The sequence below is a fragment of the Galeopterus variegatus genome, unplaced genomic scaffold (assembly GCF_000696425.1).
Source record: "Galeopterus variegatus unplaced genomic scaffold, G_variegatus-3.0.2 Scaffold4429, whole genome shotgun sequence".
Lineage (NCBI taxonomy): Eukaryota > Metazoa > Chordata > Mammalia > Dermoptera > Cynocephalidae > Galeopterus > Galeopterus variegatus.
The window spans coordinates 2,492-29,903 of record NW_007730540.1 but is presented as its reverse complement, the minus strand read 5'-3'; the positions used below and the strand labels follow the sequence as shown (position 1 = coordinate 29,903).

Genomic DNA, 27,412 nt, shown 5'->3' with positions numbered 1-27,412 from the left:
GACCAGAATGTTTCACCTGGACCTTTGCAACAGCTTCTTGATTGCCCCCCTGCCCCCCCCCCCCGCCCCCCACTGTTGTGCTCCTTCAGGAATTCTCCATACCATAGCAAGTGAGCTGCAGACTCATAATTTAATCGTGGTGTTATCTTTCCTAAGATCTTTCAGTGTTTTTCTGTCAGTCCTTTCCAAAAGGGTTTCTGTCAGTGGTTCCAAAAGACCTCCATGATCTGGCTTCTGTCCCTCTCTCCACCTGCTCTCCCTCCACTCCCACAACTATCTCTACCTCTCTCGCCCCTACCTCTTCCTTCCTCATATTTTTGTTTAACACATCATGTTCTCTGCCTTTGGGCTTTTGTGAAGGTTGTTCCATTTGCTTGGAATGTTCTTTGCTTACTCTTTTGTCTTTCTTGTTTCAGCTTATGTGTCATATTTTCAGGAAATCTTTCCCTAACTGTCTAATCTAAAATAGGTTCTTTATCTCTTTTATATATGGTATGCTACAATTTTCCTTCTTCACATTTATCCCAATTTATATTGGGTGTTTTCTTTTTCTTTAAAGAACTTATTATGGAAAATAATTGGTAAAAGAGTATAGTTGTAATCAACTTCTATGAACCCATCACCCAGCTTCAAATACTGACAACCCATGACTGATCTTGTTTCATATGATTCTCTCCAATTATTTTGAAACAAACCCCAAGCATTTTATTTCATGGTACATCTGTTCTTTGAAAAATAAGTACTTTGTTTTAAAACACATACCCACAATATCATGTGGTAACACGTAAAAAATGTAATGGTTCCTTAATATCATCAAGTGTACAATCAGTGTTAAAATAGACTTTGTTTGAATCAAGAAAAAATTGGATCCATACATTGCAGTGAATTGCAGGTAGATGATATGTCTCTCTTAATCTATGGGTCCCCCACACCCATTTTTTTTTTCCTTGACATTTATTTGTTGAAGAAACAGGTTCATTTCTCATATAGGGATTCATGTAGTCTGAATTTTTCTGAATGTATCCCAATGGTGTTATTTAACGTGTTTCCTATGTCCTTTAAATAAGTAGTTAGATTTAGACTTTGTGAGATTTGGGGAGGATTTATCCCATAGAGGGGATGAAAGCTTCCATCAGGAGGCACATAATATCCAGTAGCCTCTTTTTGTGATTTTAGCAAATGTTGATAATCCATTATGTGATTATAGTTAGCAAAATGATGATATTCAAATTCTATTATTTCTTCTTCATTTGTTGTGTACAATGCATCTATACAGAGAAATGTCCCCATAGCAACTCTTTGGTTACAATGAGGTACAGTGTACATGAAAAATACAAAAGGGAAGGTAAATGTTAATATATTCTTTTTATTTAATAGGTTTTAAACTAATGAGATGGTTCCACAGACACTATCTCCAATTATGACTGAGTTTGTTTAGTTTCACTATAAACTTATGAATTCAAACATATTTGATATCTTTTTTTTTTTTTTTTGTCTTTTGACTTTTTCCGTGTCCGGCAACGGATCGCAACCCTCAGTGTTGCCCCCGTACCGGACCGGGGACCGGCAACGGGATTGCAACCCTCGGCGTTGCTCCCGCGCCTCGCTCAGCCAGTGAGCGGGAACCGGTCTGTATGTGGGATCCGAACCCTCGGGCGGGAGCGCCACCACGCTTCCCAAGCGGCGCACTATCCAGTGCGTCACCGGGCCGGCCCCCATATTTGATATCTTTCAATTGCAGTTTGCAGACATTATTTTACTCATGTTTAAATTGTCGCATTTGACAAGTGGGAGCCTCCTGATGTCTTTTGGCATGTCTTGGTCATGTTCATACTTACGTGTTTTATGTCTATCTCCTCGGCTAGACTGTTGGCTTCTTTAGTGTGGGGACATGTCTGTATAGTTTATCCTTTATCCCAAGCACAGACTCATAATCTCTCAATGAATATTTGTTGAATGAGGAGCAGAATATTAAAACTTCATTAAATGAGGGGCTGTCTTATGGAGGAGGACTTTAGTCTTTGTGAATTCAGATCTTGAATCAGAGGGTAGAACTTATAGGAAGCAGATTTTTGTCCCAATATAAGGAATAATTAAATAATTTGGGTTATTATAAGGGGATTAGAGTTCCACTATTCTTTGAGGCAATACTTTGTTCCAGGCAGTGAGAGTACAAGGACAGACAGTCAAGCCAGTGAGAATCATTTAGTCTATTTGAGAACCTGAGTGATCACTGAGTTTATTTCTAATTGCAAGATAATAAGACTCTAAGGTCCTTTGTAGACAGATTTTATTTTTGGAAAGGTGCAGTGTTGGCTAGCTTAAAATTGTTGAAATGTACAGGATTCAGTTTTCTCCTCTGGACACTTATATGTCACTCTAATTTTATGTTTCATAGTGAAATAAGTTTACACAGTTGATAAAACATTGATAATGAAGTAATAGATGTTGGCTGAGTTTATGTTTTTTTCATTGCACTAAATCTTCAGACTTTTTGCATTGTTAGTCACATTCTAATAAATAGCCATTATACTATTGTCTTATTAATCTTTGGATTTTGTTTAAAAATAAATTAATTTAACAAACTAGTATTAGTCTTCTTCCATTTCTTTATATATTATTATTATTTTTTCTTGTTCTATTTATTTTTTGCTGTTGGAACAGGGATCAAACCCTGGACCTTGGATCAAACCGTGGCCTAACCAGCTGAGCTAACTAGTCAGCCCTCTATATTATTTTGATAAAGATAGGACAAAGGTATAATTATTGACAGCTTTATCTTCAAATTCTAATTTAGTTTTCCTAAATAAAGTATAGTAGATAGCACTTGCAGGATATTCAAGAATAGTAAAGATTAAGTGGTATTGAGATGGCTTCTTACTCACACCTGAATAGAAGTTGAATTGAGATGATAATAGCAAGGCCACAAACATTTAATTGTTTTTAATTTTTGAAATATGTATGTAATATAGTATTGTCAGCATTTTAACTAGTTTTTAAAATGGGTATTAATAAATGAAACACTATTAGTGTAACTTTTCAAATATTTTTAATAATTTTGCCAAAAATTTATTAATTCAGCACAAAATATTGTCCTTGCTATATTCCCGCTTGCTATTGTGACTCCCTCGGTAGTATTTACTTTTCCTTCTATTGCCTCTGTACCATCACGGCAAGGAAGCAAGAGCATTGTGTCTGCCTGAATGTGATATTATTTTCCTCAGCAGTTTCTGTTGAGACAAAATCATGATGGAAGAGAGAGGCAGAATATATTAAATTTCCCAGAGTATATTAAATTTCTTTTAGGTATATTGCTTTAATTTTTTTCACATCCTTTGGACATAATTTCTTCTAGGTGTTAGCACATGGATACTATTTTCAAAGATGACCTAGAGTATATTTGTAATTTTGTTTTATTGTACTAAGTTATCCTATTAATTTGAGGTAACTAATGGGATAGAAAACCTTTAGACTTTCCTTTAAGAATTGTTTGTCTGTAAGAAACTGCTCTTTGAGCATTGTCTTTTGAAACTAGAAAATGTACCTTAAGTGAAGTAGGGAGTTTTCCTTTACAGATTTTTGCAAAATGTTGAATGAACCAATAAACAAATGGATGAAAAAATGAATAGGCTGTTCTCCTTATTCAAAGCTTTTAGACTTTTCTTTTCTTTTTTTTTTTTTTAAATAATGGTAGAGAGCTTATTATACTAAAATTTTTTTTATTGAAATGTATTGATTGTACATATTTATGGGGTACAGAGTTATGTTTCGGTAAGTAGTATACAATGTGTGATGATCTAATGAGAGTAATTAGCATATTCATCATTGCAGAACTTTATTTCTTTGTGATGTGAACATTTGATTTCCTCTCTTCTGGTCATTTGACAACATAGAGTAACTTACTGTTAATTATAGATGCCTGGCTCAATTGTACACCTGTAGAACATATTTTTCCTATGTAGAGCTTGCTTCACTCTCACAAAATAATTTTATGTTTATAAATTCAGGACACACATAATTGTGCACAGTTTCTGGGGTCGGCAGACATTTGAATTGGTAGTTAGAACCATTTTGAGAGCTGGATTCCCACTTCAGCATGACTGCCAGGCAACCCAATGTCCCCATGTCTCTGTGCATAGAATGATCCCCCATGTGTGCAGCTCTCCTGTGTTCTGCACTTGACAGCTCTTTCCGTGTGATGAGCAGACTAAAGCAGTGAGTCAGTCATCCTTGGGTGTGAAGTGTGGCTTGCAGGGAGGCCAAGCAGGGAATGGCAATTGTTGGAAAAAGAATAAGAGAATAGTGAAGAATCTCTGAAATAAAGTGGCTCTCTATATAGCTTAGAGAAACTAGGAGCAAATTTAGCAATATCTCCAATAGAATGTTCTATGGTAATATCAGCAATATTTAAAGCATTTTTTCACCACATTATTTACCTGAATTAATGTCTCTACTGGCAATCAAGCCTTGATTGCTTTCTATTCATTAGCTTTTGATTTAATTAATAAGACTTGCTAAAGAGGAATCTTCAGTGTTTTCTTGTAAACAGCTCTAATTTATTGATTCAGTTTGAATTTTGTAATTACTTTAACTTATTTAAATCAGTGTTGGAATTACATGTTTTGAGCCTTCATAAAATAGCTTAGACCCACAATATAATTAGAAGATACAATGTTCATTCTTGTCTTTCATAGAATAACAGGTAATCATATTTTGATAGCTTTAAAAACTGACCTTTTTAAAATGAGTTAGTAATGTTGAATTTCAAGTAGTTCAGCCCATACGAAAGTTTAAAATATACACACATAAAAGATAAAACACTGGAAAATTTTATAGTGTTATTTTTTCCAAAGGGATCTTTTCCGGAAGTGGAGCCAGTAGCTTAGCATTTTACTAGACTTGAAAACTGAGGGATTCAGCAGTTGGTGAGTGTCTAGACACATAGAGAAAAACTAATTAAGAAAGGAGAAAGTCACAATGACTCTAAGGTTAAAGAACAGTTTGATAATCAATATGATTCTTAATGGGAAACCAATGAAGCATTGGAGAAGAGGGAGATGCTGATTAGTGGTCTGTGGTCAGATTATTAAACGGTAGTGAGTGTTTTGAAACATGTCTGTTGGTGCGAAGAGGTTAATTAACAAAGCATTTTACAAATTCTAAAACTTCAAGGAAATGAAAATTTTTCTATATGTACATGCATCAAAAACAAAGACTGCATCTTTAATTTAAAAAAATTTACTTACATCAAACATGAAAGAAGATGTTGAAAGCTTTTTAGAATTCTGGTATTTCTAAAATTTGGGGGAACAATAGTTTTTATACTTTATTTTCGACTTATTTTGCAGGTATGAGGAAGTAAATGTCAGTTTATTAGCAGTTTCAATATTTATTCAGTAAAACATTTTGAGGATCTACTTTGTGTCAGGAAGGTTCTAGCTACTGGGCACATATCAGTTAAAAAACAGAAAAAGTTTCTTCACTTCTGGAGCTTATAGGGTAGTACAAATTTTAAGGAAATTTTTAGTTTTATATGATGTAATGTATTAAGATCTCAATGTCATTTACTGTTGTGATTATCGTAACGTATAAAGACTAACACTCAGAGCCTTCATTCACAGAGAGTTCAAAATCAGAATTCCATGAACCATGGTCTTGTTCTTTTATGCAGTTATCATAGAAAATATGTTGAAAAATTTTTTTCACCACAAAAATAATGCAAATTAGTCTGTGAGATTATTTACAAGCATTCCTTCTTTAATTGCATTTAAAGAGTGAGTGTTGACTAAATTAAAGGCTTGTCTTTTCTCACTGTTATGGGGCAATCATAGTTTTATGGCCCAAAAGTGTGTTGTAAGTATATAACCTTCAGAAGCATGAGGTCCCTATATTCCAGAATTCAGTTCACAGTACATACAAGTTAACACTCTCAAGGGAAATGGAAAGCTTTGTGGGAAGAAGACTGTGTGTGTGTTTTATGGGTGAGGGGAAGATATCTGTAAATGAAGGGAAAATTCCAAGCAGTTCCTGGAATCAGTTCCTGCCTTGCCCGGGAGCCAATGCTGAGCTCAAATGGGCTGAGAAGAATCTGTGCAGATGTCAACACTAACAGCATCCCTGCCTCAAGCCCTGCCAAAGGCCTCCTTCAGTCCTAAAAGACAAAGTAAAGAGCACAAGATACAGTCTCCAGCTGAATGCCACATGCGTAATATTTTTTTTTGCCTGCACCTGGGTACCCAGAGCACAACAGGATTAGAAAAATCAAGGTAATATGCTCAACAGAGGAGGTAGCAGAGCAGAAAAGCTGCAGGCTGTCTTCCCAGCTGAAACACAGGAAAAGTAAACACAACAACCCCTAAGCTTGAGGAGATGGCACATTGTGGAGCCTTATAATCAGACGTCCTTCCCATTAATATAAGCAATAATACAGTTGGCTCTCCATATCTGCCGTTCTGAAACCGCGTATTCAACTAACTGCAGATAGAAAATATTTGAAAATGTAAAATAAGTATACAACAATAAAAAGTAATACAAACATAAAAAGCAATACAGTATAACATCTATTTACATAGCATTTACATTGTGTCAGGTATTATAAGTAATCTAGAGATGATTTAAAGTATACGAGAGGATGTGCATAGGTTATATTCAAATAATATTCCACTTTATATCACAGACTTGAGCATCCACGGATTTTGGTATCTGTGGGGAGTCTTGGAACCACTCCTCAGTGGATGGTGAGGGATGACTATAATGTATTTCAGCAATCAGTTCAATGGGAAATGCTACTAGGATTGTTGGACTTTGTGATAAATTCCTTTTGAGTTTTGTCAGTGGCAGTTTTTTGAGCAAAATTGGACCAATTAGATCTAGTTTTCTAAAAAAATCATTCAAATTCTTTTTTTCAGACTTAGGCACTGAATTCTTTGGTTCACATGAATTCTCTGCTGCTGGTCTTTACCTCTGAGGATCTTTAGTAGCAATTTAAATTGCAACAGGAAACCATTTTTGACCTATCAGACTGGTGAAATCAAACATTGATAACATATAACATTGATGAAGGAGAGGGGAGGGCACAGGAGATCTCATAGTTTGCTATAGGAATGGTAAATTGGTGTCCTCTATGGAGGATAATTTTCCAATATTCATCAAAATTAGAAATGCATATACCTTTTGACCTTGCAATTCCACTTCTAGGAATGTATCTTACAGATATATTTTTGTATGGATGAAGTGACTTGTACAACAATATTCATTGCATCCCTGTTTGCAGTAACAAAAAATTGGAAGCAAGCTAAATGCCTATCAATAGAGGACTGGGATTAAATTAAGTATACTGCACTTATACAAAGGAACATCCTGTGACCTTTCAAAAGCAAGAGGAAGTTTTCTATGAGTTTATAAGGAAGTCACCAAAATATACGATGACAAAAACAGTATCTAGTGTACTCTATTGTATACTACCATTTGTGTATGTGTGTATGCACATATGTGAATGTCTGTGTATATATTTATGTGTGTGTGTGTGTGTGTGTGTGTGTGTGTATATATATATATATATATATATATATACACACACACACATATATATTTAAAAGTCTATGTAACCGAATGTGTATATGAACAGTGGTAAGTGGTGACGTCAGAGGATGGGAGCTGGGTGGCTGAAGGAGGGTATGGCAGGAAGATCTGTTTATTTTTCACCAAATACTTTCTTGTACCCTTGTACCTTTTACATTTTTAATATGTATTCTTTCTTTTTTTTTTTAACTTATTTTGATTAACAAACAAACCAAATAAAGAATGCTGCTAGGTCTAGTAAAGGTAGAAAATAGAGCACTCAAGGAGAAGACCACTATAGCTAGTCATGTCTTTGATTGTTGACAGAATTGACTGGATAACCGAATGTGTATATGAACAGTGGTAAGTGGTGACGTCAGAGGATGGGAGCTGGGTGGCTGAAGGAGGGTATGGCAGGAAGATCTGTTTATTTTTCACCAAATACTTTCTTGTACCCTTGTACCTTTTACATTTTTAATATGTATTCTTTCTTTTTTTTTTTAACTTATTTTGATTAACAAACAAACCAAATAAAGAATGCTGCTAGGTCTAGTAAAGGTAGAAAATAGAGCACTCAAGGAGAAGACCACTATAGCTAGTCATGTCTTTGATTGTTGACAGAATTGACTGGATAAAAAGTTATCTTATAGAGCAGTCTTACTTTTAATTAGAGCTGATACACATTTAGAATGTGTCTAGAAGAACCATCTGCTTTGGATAGGTCTTCTGTAATCTTGTAATAGTAAAGTATTCATAACGTTTTTGATGATATAATATAAAATACAAACATAACAAATATAGTTTTAGGAGGTTCTAGAAAAAAAATAGGAATAAAGGGGGGATGGATGTTGTTAAGAGAGAGAGAGAGAGAGAGAGAGAGAGAGAGAGAGAAGGCTGAGTGTCAGGTGTCTGTCCTTGGGTATTGAATGACCCCAGCTAGAGACTGAAGATGAAGACATTTCAGCAAAAGAAAAAAAGGAGCTATTGGAGAAACAAAGGAAAAGAGTTATTTTGACTGCTTGATTTTTAATTAATCTAAGAATAATTGTCAAGCATGATGATTTTGTTAAACACTAGTTTTATCCTAGAAGGAACAAAATGAATCACAGAAAACTTCAGTTAAATCTTGGCCTATGCAAGTGTGAATATTTAAGATGATGATGTGGAATTCCCAGCCTTACTGAAATTAATCTTGCTATAGTGGTATAATTCAGTTACTGACATTTCCAGTGCAAAAGTGCATAAAAAATAAATTGTAAAGAAGATAATTAGAACCATAAGGGGCACACATTTTCACAGATTCATTTCTCATGTTTTCTTTCACTTCTCACAGGGTAAATGGGAAGTTGGTAGCCCTGAAGGTGATCAGGCTGCAGGAAGAAGAAGGTACACCTTTCACAGCTATCAGGGAAGGTAGGCACTTTTACTAGTTATCTTTGCTTTTGTATGATACTTTCAACTATTTAAGTAATATACACCTTTGAATATGCTGAGTGTTTAAATTATATGGTTATACCTCTCATTGGAATGTATAAACTGAAATTTAAAAATCTGTATGTCTTGCAATTATATGAAGTGATGTTAAATAAAACAAGACCATCGTGATATATGCTCAGATGTGGGGAGAAAACTGCTGTGCATTGATGGTGAGGCTTTCTAGGTAACTGAGGAATTTGTATGTCTAATTTTATTTGCAGATCATCTGAGATATGTAATTAGTCTAATATTACTCTAAATTCATGACTTTTAGGGAAAAAAATTTTAAATGGGGGGGTCTTGCTATCTTATTAGTCATTTGAATTTCTTTTTTCTCGATTTCTTTCTTCCTGTCCTTTACTGTATTTTCTGTTGCTTTTTCTTATTAACATATAGGTGCTCCTTATATATTAGAGTCTTTCATATTGTAATATTTTCTTCCACCTTGTCATTTTTTAAAAATTTCTTTTACGGTGTAGTTATTTGCTACATATGAAGTTTTAATTTTTATTAAACAAAATTGCTCTATCTTTTGTTTATTAATTTTGACATAGAGCAGTTTCTCTATGCCAAGAGAATAAAATAATTTCTTTTATTAGTGGGAACTTTTCAGTTCACTTTCATAACTTTTTGAATTAGTAGCTTTACTTATACTACACTTTTAAAAGTACAAATTATCTTGACATAAGACCTCTGTTTTTGCATTGAAGGGATAACAGCTACTTGTTCTGCTGATCCGCACAAAAGCAAATATCAGTGATTTACTGCAACAGTTTTATCAAAATATTGGTTAACTTAATGTAGTCTGTCACTGGTCTGGTTTGTTTATCACATTATTAATATGATTTACACTTACTGTTTTTGAAAAATCCCTTTTCTGTTTTTACTTTCTTAACTCTGACTCTCCTTTTCATTCCATTTTAGTTTGGTTTCCATCATTCCTATTTAGCTGAAACTGTTCTTATAAAGTTTATCACCTCCTTATAGACAAATCAAATACACACCCCTCTGTCTTGTTTTATCCAGCCTTTTAGCAGATTGCACATGGTTGAAATATTCTCTTTGGTGACATCAGATTTTCTGCATAGGTAGGTTTTTCTCTTTCCTTTGTGTTGGCTCCTCTAAATTTTGGGGAGTTTCAGGACAGGGAAGGATCTTCTTTTCCCTAATAAACACACTTTTCTAGGTGATTTTATTTCATAAGTTTAAATAGTGACTTCTAGGTGATGACGTGCATATGCATCACTTTAGCTAAGTCCTTGTCTTTGTCTCCATTTCATATATCCTTCTTTCCTACTTGACATATCCTCTTGAATTCAGAATACGTAAAAAGGATAATACATTGTTATCAAGTGAAGTTTATCCTGGGAATGCAAGGCTGGTTCAGTCTTCAGAAATCATTTATGTAACGGTGAGCTCAAACTTAACACATCTTAATGGAGTGCATGATCTTCCCATCATAACCCAAACCATATTCTCCCTGTATTGGTAATGGCATCATGCAGTGCTCCCTCCACCTAAATCTAGCCCATGAAAAAGTCTTGTTAATTACTTCTCTAAAAGATTTCTCAACTCTGTCCACATTCTCTCTCTTCACTGCCAACCCCAGTCCAGGGTATCCTCAGTTCTTTTTTGAACTTCTGCAGTAGCTTCTTAATTGTACTCGCCACTTCTTCTCTTGTCCCTTCTCTACTCTGTAACTGGTATAATCTTTTTAAAAACCTAAACCATATTATGTCACTCCCCTTATTTAAAACTCTGTTGCAAGTACTGTATGACTGTTTTTTCTTCAAACATGCCACAGAGTTTCAACTGTCTCAAGGATTTTGCACGTGCATTTACTCCTGGCTGGAATGCTCTTCCCTGGCTCTTTTTAGATCCCAGCTATCCTCTTTTCATAGTTTTAGCCATCTTATTGAAAATAGCAGCTGACCGTCATCTCACCTTTCTTTACTCACTATGTCACCACCCTATTTATTTCTATTATAGTTCTTATTGGAATCCGAAATTGTTTCTTCTCCGTTCTATTAGCATATAATCTTTGTGAGGTCAGGGACCTTGTCTGACTGTTCACTTCTATACCCTCAACAGCTAGCATGGTAATCATTCTATAGTAGTCATTGAGCAACTTAAGGAAAATTATTAAGCTAGAGTCTCTGACAGAGTACCCTGGAGGAATCTGCATTCCAGGTGGGAGACAGAACATATAGATAATAAATTGAGGAGTAATATGAGGTGGCATATCAATACCAAATCATTTCTGAAAGATTGTTAAGTTCTATGGAAATTCCTCTATTAGTGAAGAGAGGTAAGGTGTCAGCTGCGTCTTAAATTAGGCATAAGATAGATAGATAAACAATAAAGAGTAGGTTGAGGAGAAGTTGCATTCCAGACAGGTATTAAAAGAAGGAGCTGGGACTAGAAAGCTCAATGCCTTTGCCAAGCAGAGTATATAGGAATAGTTTAGAAAAGGATTTCTCCACTGGTAGGGGTAGAAATGTAGGGTGGTTATTGTTCCATAGGAGGTATTTTTGTCATCACAATAATTGGATAGTACAACTGGCATTTAGTGGGTAGGAACTGGGAATCCTGCAATACATGGGACACTCTGATACACAGGTAGGCAAACTACTGCCCGGGGCCCACCACCTATTTTAGTAAATAAAGTTTTATTTGAACACAGTCAGTCCCATTCTTTTATGTATTGTCTATGGCTTCTTTCTTAGACAGAGTTGAGTACTTGTGACAGACTGTGTGATCTCTTAAACCAAAATATGTACTATGTGGCTCTTTACAGAAAAAGTTTATCAATCTCTGCTCTAATGCAATAAGCAAGTCTCATGTCCCACAAGCCATTTAAATGTCCTACTGGGCATTCACACAGGTGAAAAACTTGTTTATATTTGTCTGAGCCTATCACCCAACAATTTCCCATATAAACAGAAAGTATGTTCTGCAGAAATTTAATATGTACCAGATTATCCAGGAATACAAGTACAGTGTAAATCAAGAGAAAATTGTATTTTGTTTTGTTACAAGCTTTATTGCAACTTATTAGCGTTATGGAAAATCATGTAACTAATGGCTATACTGCTTATGTTATTTAAATTGCTAATCTAACACCGGTGGATCAGTCTGCATTTGTAGTGATTGTATTTATGCTGATTATGTATATAGATGAAAGCACCACTCTTCAATATGTTTTCCAAGGTAGTTGTGCCTGACTATTTACATATTGAAAGATATCATTTCATTATAAATTACTTTTTATTTCTTTTTTGTATGTCCATTACATATATAGATTAATATATTTGAAATTATATATATAAATATTTGAACTTATATGTGTATACATCCTATTATGAATTTCATTTCATAGTAGAAAAGGCAAATTTTCATATACATATCAATATGTGTTTTATATATATCTACATGTGTTTCAGTTACATATACATATGGATTAATATGTTCAAAATTATATGTATATGATTATTTGAAATTTCATTTCATAGTGGTAAAGGCAAAAAAAAGTGGTAAAAACATTTGTTGTATAAAATGGGTATTGGGTTTGATGGGATTGAAAACTATTGGCTGAGATGGAATGGTAGCTTTCTGTTGAGCTGTGGTGGAAGGCACGGTTAAAAGTGCTGTTGAATTTGATTATGGTGGACCCTGATTGTGAGGAAGGAGAGGGGAAAGAGATGCTGAGCCAGGAGGGAATTAGGAAGAAAAGGAAACTGGCCAGCTGACATGCTCCCTAGCATGCTGGTTATGCACTAGACTTAACCAACCTAACCTTGCTGTTGATGCTGGTTTAAGATTTAGAACAAGGTTTAAATTAAGAACAAGTTCATGATGATATTAAGGATCCAGTGTGACACATGAGTTCATCAGTGGGAAGTTCAAGGGAAGAAGCAAGTAAGATCAAGTTGCAGTTGTTGATGATTTGCTTGTTCACATCGGCTGGGTATGAGTCAAGGCCCATGGACACATTAAAGGGTAGATTCAGGGCAACACAGGGGAGCAGAGAATACGGTGAATCCCTGGCACACTGAGGGCTGGGTTTGGCTGACAATGTGACTTCATCCCAAGCCTCTAATTGAGCTTAGGAACTGGCCCTTGGCTGCAGTGGTGTCGTAGAATGCAGGACCCTGTAGGTGGGACCTTGTTCTGTGGACTAGAGAGCCTTTGAAGACTTTTGAGCTGGGCCTGTCAGGAAGAGAAATCTGATATTGGGTAGGATCTGATATAGATTAGATAAAGAGGAAACTGGATACTGATAAATCAGTCATTCAGAGTGGTGCAGATCAGAAATTACGGGTTTTTTAGAAAGCAGTGACAAAAAATGATGTTGTAGAGAAAGAAATGCCAGAGCTAGGTGAATTATTGGTTATAGATGACATGAGAGGAAAGTATCAGTGGTTTTGATTTTGAATTAGTGAAAAAAAAATAGTGTCAGAGATAGAAATAGTTTGTGATTGTATGGAGAACTATTTTTAACACTTCATAGTTTGAAAAGGCTATTATCCAATTCTTCACATTAGCCCTTTGAAGGAGGTATTTTATATTATTTTATAGAATTTGTATTATTTGTAGAATCCGTATTATAAATATGGTTGAGGCTCAGAGCGGTTAGATGACTTGTTTAAGGAGTTGGACCTTATTAGATTTCAAAACAGTGTCGTTACTGACTTTTTGGAGTGGTTGATTTGGGTTTTACACATTTTGAGTTCATGAGACATCTATATCACAATGTCTTGTTGATAACGTGGGAGTGTAGCTATGAAAAGGTTTAGCATAAGCAGCCTGTATTTAGCATGGACCTTAAGAAGTTGAACAAGTATAAGATCTCTGTGAGAGAGAACTTTGAGTGAAAATAGGAGTTAGTTGCAAGGCAATCTAGTAAGGTGGAAAACCCCCATGGATTTTTGGAGTCTGGAAAGCTGGGTTTTGATCCTGACTTTGTTTTTCATCACCATACATTATAAGGCAAGCTAGGCCTGCCGTAATAGAATACCACACACTGGGTGAGTTTTCAAACAGAAATTTATTGTCTCAAAGTTCTGGAGGCTGGAAGTGTGAGAACAAGTGTCATAGCCCTCTGTATGAGGGTGTGAGGGAAGGACTGTTCCAGGCCTCTCTCCTTGGCTTGTAGATGGTAGTCTTCTCCCTGAGTCTTTACATCTTCCCTATGTTCCTATCTGTTTCCAAATTTCCTTTTCTTATAAGGACACCAATTATACTGGATTGGGGCCCACCCTATGACCTCATTTTAACTTAATCACCTCTGTGAAAATCCTGTCTTCAGATACAGTCACATTCTGAGATACTGAGGTTAAGACTTCAACATATGAATTTGGGAGGGGGGGGGGGACACAATTCAGTCTATAACACCACTTAATGGCTTTGAGTCCAAGTAACCCTACTTGTAGAAAGCAGGAATTACATGTGCCATCTCTCAGGAACTCTCTACCTTGACATTGTGATTTTGATTTCCCAAAGAGTCTTTAAGATTTTTGAATGTCCTGGAAATCAGGGAACGATAGAAGAATTTTTGAGTTCTGAAGAGACTGATCACAATATGATACTGTGTTTTCCTTTGAATAAAAATTTTAAGGTCTAATAAAGTCTGACTTTTGAGAGATTTTTGATCCTATAGTAAGGGGAAGAATTAAGCTCTGGGTCAGTTTTGGTTATTTGTTCTTCTGTTTTCTCATTCCTGCCTCTCCTAGTCTTATTTTTCTGCTATTTATGTGTGGAAGCAAAGGCTATCACCATTGCTCAGCCTTTCTATCCTTTCCTATTAATACTTCTAGAAGTCCCTGCACAGTAACTCCTCGTGTATTTGGTGGTAGAACTTGAAATACTTAAGACAAGGATGGGAGGCACTTGGGATGTGTTCATTTTTACGTTGTTGAGGGAGCAGCCTGGCTTGTTCAATTGAGATGAAACACTTAAATTTGAGTTTGCCTCTCTTCTGCTGCTTTGGTCAATTTCTCATTCACGAAATGTCAACCACAGGAAGATTTCAAAATAGGAAAGCACCATGCACAGTAAAGTAGTTTTCAAGTGGCTACTTGCCTCTTATAGGCTTATCTAGAAATTTGGGTTTTAACATATAATTTTTACCTAAAGTAGAAACACTTACAAGCTACCCTAATTGTACCTAGATTTATGTCCAGAGATGGACTACGGATTTTATATTATTGAGCTAGAGTGCTTAATGGCTTAATTCAGGTTCAGGTGCTTTGAAAGTCATTCTGTTTTTGATAGCAGCTTAAAGAAATTAAGTAGCAGTACTTAGGGCCAACTTGTCTGTTTTAATTTAGAATTCTTGTATGATGTTGTCATGGTTTGTGGTCCTACTGACAAAAGGTCAGAAAATTCAGGAAAGGTTTGAAAGGTAATGGATGAAATGTCCTAAGATATTCCATGTTTAAAAATACTTTGAAGTGTGTATGGTCTTACTCTGTGATACTGTATTCTAGATGTCCAAAATTATTTTTTCTCTTAAGACTTCCCCAGACGAGGAATGAAGGTGAGGGAAACAATGGTCCCCTCTCACAGATTCTTGGGTATCTAATGGTTTTCTTAGGTGAAAGTTATGCTTAAAGAGAAATCTAAGTACTCTAATATGAAGCGATTTTAAATTAAAATAGTTTTAGCAATGTCAGTAGACGGTATTCAGTGTGTGCATGCACAGCAAGAGCCTAGTCCCACTTAACTGTCACAAAACCCTTTAAGGTATGCACTATTGTTATTTCTATCTTAAGGTGAAGAAATTTAGGCATGGAGAGGTTAAGTCACTCCCCTAAGGTCACAGCTAGTATGTAGTAGAGCTAAAAGTTCAATCTGGGCAGTCACACTGCAGAGCCTACACTTAAATATTATACTATGACAGAGAGACTTTAAATAGAGGTTTTGAATTTATGCTGTGTTTTCATTTCACGCAGAGGGCTGCATTGTTGCCATTAAATGAAAGTAAACAAAAAAACGGGATTTTTTGAGAAAATAAAGTATATTTATAAAAATGATGGCATATCATTCAATAAAGGCAGGAGGGCAGCATCAGAGTAGGACAAGAAAGGGTCAAAAAGAGGAAAGGAGCAAATAGGTTGAACAATATAACTAAGGGAAAGTAGAAATATGTAGAGGAAAAGGACCCTCTAATGGTAAACTCTATAGTATTGAACTTTTCATTGAGATATATTCTTTTAATACAAGTCTGAATATTCCCAGGTGTTTTATCCACCTTTTTTCTCTTCCTTTCTCTACCTTTTCTCTGTGTATTTTTGTTTCATTATTCATTCTATGGAAACATTTTAGATTTCTAATAACGACGTTGGTACCCAGGAAGGCAGAAGTGGATAGAAATTGAAAAGGAGATTAAGGTAAAAAGACAATCTCTATTATTTTATGTATTTGGAAATAGTTAACCTACTTGTAAAAGGATAACTTAACCCTTTAATTGTTAATTTTGAACTATATAATCAAAATATTTCTAGTAATATAGTAATTTTGATAAATAAATGATCCTTTATTGATACTATTTTCATAAACTTATTAAAGTTATGAAATAGAAAATAAGGCTGATTTTAAACTTGAAGTTATGAAATAGAAAATAAGTCTGATTTTAGTTGAGCCGTTAAAATTTTTAGTGTTTGACTGCTATTTGATTTTCTTCATCATATCTTTCTATCTTATGTTCCAGCCTCTTTAATCAATTAATTAATTAATTATACCATTTCATTTCCTTGTAGCTGTCTGATGTAATTGCTTATAAAGATTGAATGAATGTTAGGTTTTATATCTAATTGAGTTATAATTCAATTGGTAATTAACCAATCTAACTTTCATTTCTTGCATTACACGTTTAGGGTTTTATAATACTTTTCTAGGGCTGTTGTGGTAAATTACTACAGACTTGCTGGCTTATTCTCTTACAGTGCTGGAGGCTAGAAGTCCAAGCTCCCTTTAAAGGCTCTAGGGAAGAAAGCCTTATTTACCTTTGCTAGTTTCTGATAGCTCCTGGCAATCTTTGGTGTTCTTTGGTTTACAGCTACTTCAATCTCTGCCTCCATCTTCTCATGGCCTTCTTCTCTAGGGGTCTCTGTGTTTCTTCTCTTCCATATAGGGACACCAGTTGTTGGATTTAGGGCCTGCCCTAATCCAGTATGACTTCGTCTTAACTTAGCTAATTACATCTGCAAAGACCCTATTTGCAAATAAGGTCACAGTCTGATGTTCTGGATGGACATGAATTTTTGAGAGACACTATTCAACCCACTGCAGGTATTTGTTCTTCTCAATTTCGCAGAGAGATTTGTAGGTAATAGTGGACTGGGACCTCCATTGCACCTTCAAAAGTTTAGGAGAAAAATGTACTGTATAGTGGCTTTGATAACACGCATTGTTTTCTTTTTACTTGTTTCCATCTTTAGACAAATGAATGTGTTAATTTTTCCACAGTGTTTTTTTTTTTTTTCTCTCTGAATAGGCTCCTTTGGTATTGTTCATTTGCTTTGTTTTCAAGAAAAATATCATTCTGGATAATTGAGTGACTCATGAACTGTGGCTTGTGTGAAGATAAATTACTTCTGTCAGGGCAGTGAATGTGATAGAGACATTGATAGTTAGTCTGGGGTTAGAAGCAAGAAGAACTGATGTAATGGAAACCCCCAAGGCTACTAAGTAGATGTGAAATGATAAAGGTCTACTTCCACAATTCTGTAAACTTGTTGTTGGAATTTCAGACACAGTTGCTCAAAGACAAATGTTGTAAATCTTGATTAGAGTCCTAGGCTATTTTACAAGAGTCTTTTTTATCCAGATAAGCTGTTGAATGAATATGTAGCTCTGACGATCAAATAGACCTTAAATGATAGGGATTTAGTCATCTTTGGTTATAACCTAAATCATCTTGTCAAATGTTTGGATGCCAATAAACATCTTACCCCTATCACCTTTCCAGTGGAGAGAGGGCATCTGCCAAAGAGAATTCAAGCCTTCCACTCTCTCCTGATTCCCTGACCTGGAGTCTCTCGTTCTCAGGCTCCTGGAACCTAAATTGAGAGAATGGGCACAGATGAGACCAGGGTCTCCTGGGGCATAAGCTCCTTCTGTAACAGAACTGCAGGACAGTGCTGGGGAGGGGGAAAAAGGACAATCATTTTTTCCCATGTTTTTTCAATATTGGTGTTTTGAATTGTTCGTCATCTTGTAATGACTTCTAAATTAATAAGTAGATCATAAACAGAATTTTTAGTGAGCCTTTACTCTATGCTAGCATAACATCTGACTATGCAGTGAGTGACAGGTTAAGTTAGATGTCTTCCAAAGGTCTTAATAACTTTAGGATTCAGCAGTTCTTTGCTCAGTTTAGACATTTCTGAATTCAGCTGTTTTACTGGCAAGTGTTTTTAAGGCACTAATTATGCCATTGCTATTTGAAGTATCTTAATTCTGCATGAGCTAATTGGGAAGCTAAGTCAGACTTTAGAGATTACCTTGTCCAGGGATTTCTCAATTGCATACTGGTTGCACTTAAGCTGCATGTATGGTTCTCACAGTGGATTTCAATAAATAGGATTAGTGACCAGCAAGAGGCAGTTTAGTCTAGTGGCTGAGTGCCTAGGCTCTAAAGTTCAGCTACGTGAATTCACTTTTAGCCTCCATTTGTACCTAAGTGTAAGATTCTGAGCAAGTCTTAAACTTTCTGTGCCTCAGTTTCCTCTTCTGAAGATGAAATACTACTAACCTTATAGGATTGTTGTGATATTGTACCCATTATATATGAACATGAGGCCATAAAATAGAAACAACTAAGGACTAATGAAAACTTCTTGAAAATAAAGATGCATTAACAGGGATTTAAAATTCATGAGAAGAATTTGTATGGTGAACTCAGGGAAATCCCCTTAAAGGAGATCAAAAAGAGATATCTTCTCTTATCTCTTGGAAGATAAATGATAGTTCTTCGAATTTTCTTCTGTTTTGTGTCTGTTTCATTTTTTGTCTTGTTTGTTCTTATTGGAAATGTCCTTCAGCTGCCTGGAGATCTTGATTGTCAACTTGTATTTAAGAGTGAGACATTTATAAGCTGACTGGAAGCTCTGGCGCTTGGATAGGGAATATTGGTTGGTGAGCTTCACATGGTGTGATGGGGATGGGTTAACCAATTTTTTCCTTTTAGCCTCTCAGATGTCAGTATATGGGGTTTTGTTTTGTTTTGTTTTTTTCCTTAGAAGGAGGCTTCAGTTTCTACAGGGAAGGATTATTTAATCTCCTGCATAGAGGATTTAAGTGTGCTGCTCACATTATGGGGATTGAGTAAGAGACACGGGTTGTGGGGGAGTCTTATGCTTCAACATATAGAATTTTATTAAATCCCTATTTTCAGTTCAGATCATACAGCTAGTGTAGAGGAACTAAAAGGTATTGAAGTACTTAAGGCAAAAAATTATAAGGGCCTGTAAAATGCCTTGACAGTAGGGAGAGATAGGAGTTGAGTGTATTGGGAGGGACTTAAGAGGAACACCTGGTAGGCTTGGTGTTTGACGAGACATGGAGCTTGATGGAGACGGAGGTATTCAAGACACCTTCCAGGAGTTTGGTGGTGTGTGTGGATTATGGGAAAAATGAGTTCAATCTCTGATGTGTCAAGTTTGAGATCTGGCATTCATGTGTCAGTTGCTTACATGGAGGTGAAATTTAGATAGCAGGTTAGTTGTACTTAAATTGAACACATTATTAGTCATGTTCAAGAGCATGATCTCATTTGTTTTCAACACCGTAAGGAAGGTTGATGTTATCATCTTCATTTTACTAATTAAGAAGCTGGGGTCTAATGAGATTTTATCTAAAGTCACACAAATACTTAAGTGGCAGATGCGGGATTCAGCTTGGATCTTCTGACTGGTATCTGGCTCGGGACATGTTGAATGACTAAGTGAATGAGTGAGTGAGTAAACTCCAAGTCTTTTCTTTTTATTCTGTTGTACTATGTTGCTATTGAGACAGAAATCCTATGTAATGAAAATTGTACACAGATTCTTTATAGGCTTCTAAGAAACAGAGAGGTGAAGTTGAGAAAGCATCGTAATAAGTAAGTTGGGAAATATTCAGTCTTGGTGGAGATTGTGACACTAACTATGTGATCACGAGCAAATATTTAACATATTTCATCCTCAGTTTTTGCATTTTTGAAATGAAGCAGGGACTATATGATTTTAGAGCTTTATGATTAAAATAATAGTACCAGCACGAATCTTTTATTTGGATAAAGTATCTATAATTGTATCATCAGTGTTCTTCATACACACATGCTGTAATATGATGCATACTTATTATGTTAAAATCTTTCTTTTAAACTCTCTAATAATAACTCTTTATGTCTGTCACTGTAAAAATTAACATAAATTGCTTTAGAGCTTTTTACAATTGACAGGCAAAAATTTTGTAAATGGAAGATAAAAATCTATGAGTCTAGACTGTGATTCTAAGTAAACTTATGTAAATTGTCACAATTATTATTCTTTGTAAGTCTGAGTAATTTGATGGGTATCTGCCAATTGATAGCAACAAAAATTTGTAAGCTGTTAGATCATGTGACTTTAAAAACTATGAAAGTCATATGTTTTCTTTTTCATGTCATTAACTTTAAAGGATAAAGTTTGTTTTTTTAAATCAAGTAACTGATTTCTTGACTGCTTTACATTTGTAAAAATTTTTCGTTACATTTTGTCCTACTTTGTTAACTAGAAATATAAATTGAGATATGATGCTTTTACATTTAGATATTTTTTAGAAGGATTATGTAATCAGTTCTAATCTGAAGGCATTTATAACCATCTAAAAATCTTCATGGACGTTTTCAGTTCCTACCTTGTCAACCTTTAAAAAATGCTACCTCATTTAAATCTTACCATAATCCTATGTTATCTTTAGGTGTAATATAGCCAAGTTATAGATGAAGAAATTGAGGGCTAGAGATAAGTAAATTGTCTTGTGTCATACAATTTGCTAGTAAATAGCTGTTAGGATTTTAACTGGGGTCTTCTAACTGAAGTATTTGTTCAAGGATAGTGTATATTCTTTCTTTCAAAATTTCTTGGCTAATTTTAAAAAGAGGTAAGATTCAAAGTCTATGTATAAATTACCTATCATGGTAGTAATTAATGTAGCTATTATGGATTGCTTTTTAAAAACGCAACCCACTGATACACCTTTGCTACTTGTCGGTATTTGAGAAGCTGTTATATTGTTCTGCCACCTACGCTATGTACTGTCTAGTAGCATAGAAATAGTCAAAGGATGGCAAACTATGAACAGCAATTTATGACCTATGTCATGACCACTGACAGTATTTAGTGGCATATATCTTTCAGTTCTAGGTTAAGATCCATTTCCTTGCATGTTTATAGAACATTCAAGGAAGATAGCAAACAAGGAAGATTTTTGGTGTTTATTTTTTAAAAAATGGATACATCAGATATATTTGTAGCAAACTCTCTGGAACAGAATTTGACAGTCCCAGAAAGAGAGGAGAGGAGAGAGAAATGGGGAAAAACATTTAAAAAAAAATTGTCAAAAAATTAATAAATTTGATGAAAAGCATAATGAATCTATTAATCCATGTAGATCAATGAATCACAACTAGGGGAAACTTAAACAGACCCAAAACTAGATCCATCGTGGCCAAACTGTTTAAAGGAAAAGACAAAGAGAAAATCTTGAAGGCAGGAAGAGTAAAACAACTCACTATATGTAGGAGAAAAATTATGATTAAGGGCCAATCTTTCATAACTAGTAGAGGCAGGAAGACAAGGTAATTATACATTTAAAATGTTTAAAAACATTAAAAACAAAAAACAAAAGAGAAAAACCTGTCAACTGAAATTCTGCATCCAACAAAGTATCCTTCAAAAATGAAGGCTAAAGTTTTTTTCAGTTCAGCAAACACTGAAATACTAAAGGAAGTATATGAGGCTGAAAAAAAAATGACACGAAAAAATAACTCAATTCCACAGAAAAGAAATGAAGAGCATCAGAAATGGTAAATATGTGAGTATATATAAAAAATTCTTTAAGTACATTTTCTCTTAATTTGTACAGAAACATTAGATTAGATTATTTAGCACTATAAAATATCATGATGTTGTTGAATATAAAACGTATATAGATGTGATATATATGAGAATAATAACGGGGGGGGGATAAAATTGGAACAAAGATACTATATTTTAACAGTATTAAGTCAATATGAACCTGAAGTAAACCATAATAAATTAAGCTGTAAGCAGTGATTCCTGAAGCAACCACTAAGAAAACAATATAGTTAAAAGTCAATGGAAGAACTTGAAAAGTACACTAAAGAAGATTTCTCTAACACAAAGAAGACAGTAAAGGAGGAACATAGGAAAAAGATATGAAATATATAGGAAAAAAGTAGCAAACAACAGATGCAGATGCGAATCCAACTATATCAACAATTATGGACTAAAAACTCCAGTCAAAAAGGAAGGATTTTTGAGGCTGGGTTAAAAGGGAGCATTTAAGAATATGCTGTCTATAAGAGAAGCACTTCACTTCCAGAGACTCAAATAGGTTAAATGGAAAAGGATGGAAACAGATATGCTATGCAAATAATAACCACATGAAATCTGGAATGACTGCGTTAATATCAGAGAAGATAGAGCTTATGACAAAAATAGAAACAAAGTTCTTTTTTTTCAAGAGCTGAAGAGGGACATTTCATAATGATAAAAGCGTCAGTACATTACAGAGTTTTCATAATTATAAATGGATACAGCCTATCAGTAGAGTTCAAATACATAGGAAGTATAAACTCAGAGTTGAAAGAAGACATAGACAATTCAACAATTTTTATGATAGATTTCAGTACCTTATTTACGGTGATTGATAGAGAAACTAGGCAGAAAATCAACAAGGATATAGAAGGCTTGAACAACACTATAATCAATTTAACATGTATACAACACTCAACCCAACCCCAGAAGAATATGCATTCTTTTCAAGAGCACAATGTACATTCTCCAAGATAGACCCATAGGCTAGATCACAAAATTAGTCTCAATAAGTTTAAAATGATTGAAATCATTCCAAGTATAAGCTCTGGCCACAAAGTAATTAAGTTAAAAACAAACAACAAAAATAAATTTTGGAAATACATGGGAATGAAACAACATACTTCTAAACAGCCTTGGGTCAAAGAGAATATCACAAGGGAAATCAGAGAATATTTTTATCTGAATGAAAATAAGAGCACAACATATCAAAATTTGTGGGATGAAGCTAAAGCAGTGCTAAGAGGAAAATTTAGAGCATTAAACATCTATTTTAGGAAAGAAGAAAGGTCTGAAATTAGTAATCTAAGCTCCCACCATAAGAATATAGAAAAATAATAGCAAATTTATCTCATAGGAAGCAGAAAGAAAGAAATAATAAAGATGGTAGTAGAAATCAATGAAATAAAAATAGAAAAACAATAGAGAAATCAGTTAAACAAAAAGTTTGTTCTTTGTCATAACAACAAAATTGATGTATCTTTACCTAGACTGATCAAGAAGAAAAGAGGCACACCTGACTTACCAACATCATAAGTGAGAGGACATCACTATTGACCTTACAGAAATTCAAAGGATTGTAAGGGAATATTAAGAATCACTTCATGCTAACAAATTAGACAATTGATATCAAATGGATAAGTTCATACAAAGCAGAAATACTGAAAATGATTCAAAAAGAAATAGAGAATCTGAATAGATCTATAATATAAAGAAATTGAATTGGTAACTTAAGATCTTCTCACAAAGAAGAGCCCCAGGCCTAGCTGAGTTTACTGGTGGTTTCTATCAAATTTCTAAAGAAGCAATAATACCAATACTACACAAACTCTTTCATAAAATAGAGGAAGAGGAAAAACTTCTAAAGAAGCAATAATACCAATACTACACAAACTCTTTCATAAAATAGAGGAAGAGGAAAAACTTCTAAAGAAGCAATAATACCAATACTACACAAACTCTTTCATAAAATAGAGGAAGAGGAAAAACTTCCCAACTCATTCCATGAAGCTAGGATTACCCTAGTATCAAAGCCAGACAAAGAAACTGTAGTTTACTATTCCGCATGAACATAGGTGCAAAATTCCTTAGCAAACTGAATACAGCAACATATAAAAGGATTATACGTCACAACTAAGGAGGATTAATCATAGGAAAGCAAGTTTAGTTTTACATCTCAAAATCAATTAATGTAATATGCACTGTTAAATCCACATTATCATCCCAACAGATGTAGAAAATATTTTAAACAAAATCTAACTCCTATTTGTTAAAAACTCTTAAACTTGGAATAGAAAGTAACTTTCTCAACACACACACATACACACACAATTGTATATACTAGCAATGAACATGTGTAAAACAAAATTTAGAACACATAACATTTACAATCACTTTAAATAATTGTAATAAAAAAGAAATACCTAGGGACAAATCTAACAAAACATATTCAGAATTTGTATGTTGAAAATCATAATACCTTGATGGAAAGAAATCAAAGAATATTAAAGTAAATGGAAAGACATAGTGTGTTCATAGATTGAAGACTAATATTGTTGAGATGACAGTACACCTCAAATTTCTCTATTGATTCAGTGCCACCCCTGTCATAATCTTAGCTGGCTTTTTGTAGAAGTTGACAATATGATCCTATAATTATATAAAATTCAATGAGCTAGAATTGTTAAAGCAATTTTGAAAATGAAGAACAAAGTATGAGGAGGACTTACATTACATGATTTCAAATTTTGTATAAAGTTACGGTGATCAAGACAGTGTTCTGTTGGTGGAAAAATAGACATATTGATCTGTGGAATCAAAGGGAAAGTCCAAAATAAACCCTTACGGTCCTGGGAAGTTGATTTTTAATTAAGTTGCCAAGGCAAGTCAATGAAGAAATGGTAGTCTTTTTGACAAATGGTACACAACAATTGGATATTCAAATACAAAAAGATTAATTTAGACACTTAACTTTAACATACACAAATTTCAACTCAAAATTGATCATAGACCTCAGTGTAAGAGATAAAACTATAAAACTTCTGGAAGAAAACCTGGAAGAAAATTTTTGTGACCTTAGACTAGGTAAAGATTTCTTAGAGCTATGACAGCAAGAACACAATTTATAAATAAAAATAGTTTTTCAATTGTAGTTTTCCTCTTCAAAAGACACCATCAAGAAATTGCAAAGATAAGTCACAAATTGGGAGAGAATATTTCCAAATAACATATCTGATAAAGGATTTATATTTAAACACACATAAAAATATAAAGAGGTTTAAAACTCAATAGTGAGAAGATGCTTACATTTTTTTAAACGTGCAAATGATTTGAATAGACATGTATTTATAGATGGTTAAGAAGCCCATGATGCTCAAAGTCATTAGTCATAAAGGAAATGAAAATTAAAACCACAGTAAGGTGTCACTGCATAGCCAGTACAATGGTTATAATAAAAAGACCAACAATACAAAGTGTTGGCAAGGATATAGAATAACCAGAACCGTTTTACACTGCTGGTGGGAATATATTACAGTACAGCCACTTTGGAAAACACTTTGGCAATTTTATAAAAGTTAAGTATTAAATGCCATATGACACAGCAACTCTATTTCTGGGTATCATCTCCCAAGAAAAATGAAAACATACTTCTGCACAAAGACATGTACATGAATGTCCCTATCATTACTATGCAGGATAGCCAAAATCAGGTAACAATCCAAATGTCCATCAACTGTTGAATTAATAAAATATCGTATATTCATACAGCAATAAAAAGGAGCTAGCTACTGATAACGTGTGAACATGTTTGAACCTCAAAAACATTATGCCAATTTAAATAAGCCTGGTCATATATACATGAAATTCCAACAGAAAGCATATCTCTTAAGACAGAATGCAGATTAGTGATTGCCTGGGGCTGGAGTTGGGAGTGGGGATTGACTGTAAACTGTCACACATCTATGGTATAATGAAAATGTACCAATACTAGGTTGTGAATAACTCTATAAATTTACTAAAAACCAGTAAATTATATGCTTACAACTGGCAAATTTTACAGTAGGTAAATTATACTTCAATAAAGTTGTTTAAAAATAGTGACTAATCTTAGTGTGATATAAATATTATCAGAGTTGTAAGAATGTAAAACACGCAAACAAATCTGAGTTATGGTAATGGTTGCAGAACTCTATATATTTACTGAAAATCATTGAATTTTATAGTTATAGTGAGTATATTTTACTCAACTACGTTTTCTCCTAATTTTATCAAATATATATTTGTATGCTTAGCCAAAAATGAAGAAAATTAAAGTGTTAAAACGAGTGATTTAATAACATTATCTGTTTCTCTTTCTTCCAAGTTCTCTAGACATGTTACTTTTATTTTCATAAATAAAACTTTTGTTGAACATAACTTTCTGTAACTGATACATCCTATTCTCAAAAATCTAAAAATGTATTAGTCAAGAAAGATAAGCTTATCAGTTGGATTATAGGACTGTGATCACAAAAGCCTAAAGGGAAAGAGTAAGAGAAACTGTTGTAAGTCAAAGAGGCTTTAAACTACTGATGGAAGTGGTGGACCTTGAGCATTGTTGCAGTCAGATAGTCAGAGGGAAGTTCCATGGGTCTCCTATTGGTGCTGTCCTGCCTGTTCTGTCATTACAAGAAACATGGGTTATGTTTTGCATCAGAGCTTTTTAAAAAATATCACGATTACTGCCAGTTTTTGACAAACAGTTTTAATCACAATGCACTATTTGTTCAGCGAGAGAAAATAACCCCATATGAGCAAAAAAAAAAACCATTGTATAACTTATGCAGCCAAGAAGCTGACAGTTGAACTTTTATGACTCCATAGTGGAGAGGCAGCCAGAAAGCTACATCTCAGAGGAAAGAATATCCCTTGCCCTTTTTCAACCCTAAGTCCTCCCAGTCCCTCCCCAGCTGTGCTTTGACCATCTTTCAAGATCTTCTTAAAATGCTGTCTCTTCCTTGAAATCTTTTTGCCTTTATGGAAATAATCTTTTTTCCTTTTGTGCTTTCTTTGTTCATTTGTTTATTTTGTCATTGTTTTTTGCTTATACACTTATATTTTAGCACTTACTGCATTATAATTTTTGATATAGTCAATTGTGTTCAATTATAAACTGTCGATAACTTCTTGGAGCTTCATGTTTTAAGGGTTGTGGTATGAAGCAAGCACTCACTCAAAGTATCCTGACTCTTTCCCTACTGCCATCAAAGTGGAACTAACCCAGAGTCCAGTTAGTGTTTCAATAAAATTTG

At 34.4% G+C, this 27,412-nt stretch overlaps 1 protein-coding gene across 1 annotated transcript in view; it reads left to right on the top strand.

Annotated features, from left to right (window-relative positions):
- LOC103603080 (cyclin-dependent kinase 14-like) overlaps nucleotides 1-8,973 on the top strand; it is a gene marked incomplete at its 3' end in the record, with an annotated part of 83,523 nt that extends 74,550 nt beyond the window's left edge. The window contains exon 4 of the mRNA XM_008587556.1: nucleotides 8,894-8,973. Within this exon, the coding sequence (XP_008585778.1) occupies nucleotides 8,894-8,973 (80 nt within the window). The remainder of the gene's footprint in view (nucleotides 1-8,893) is intronic.
- Nucleotides 8,974-27,412: the final 18,439 nt, after the last annotated feature.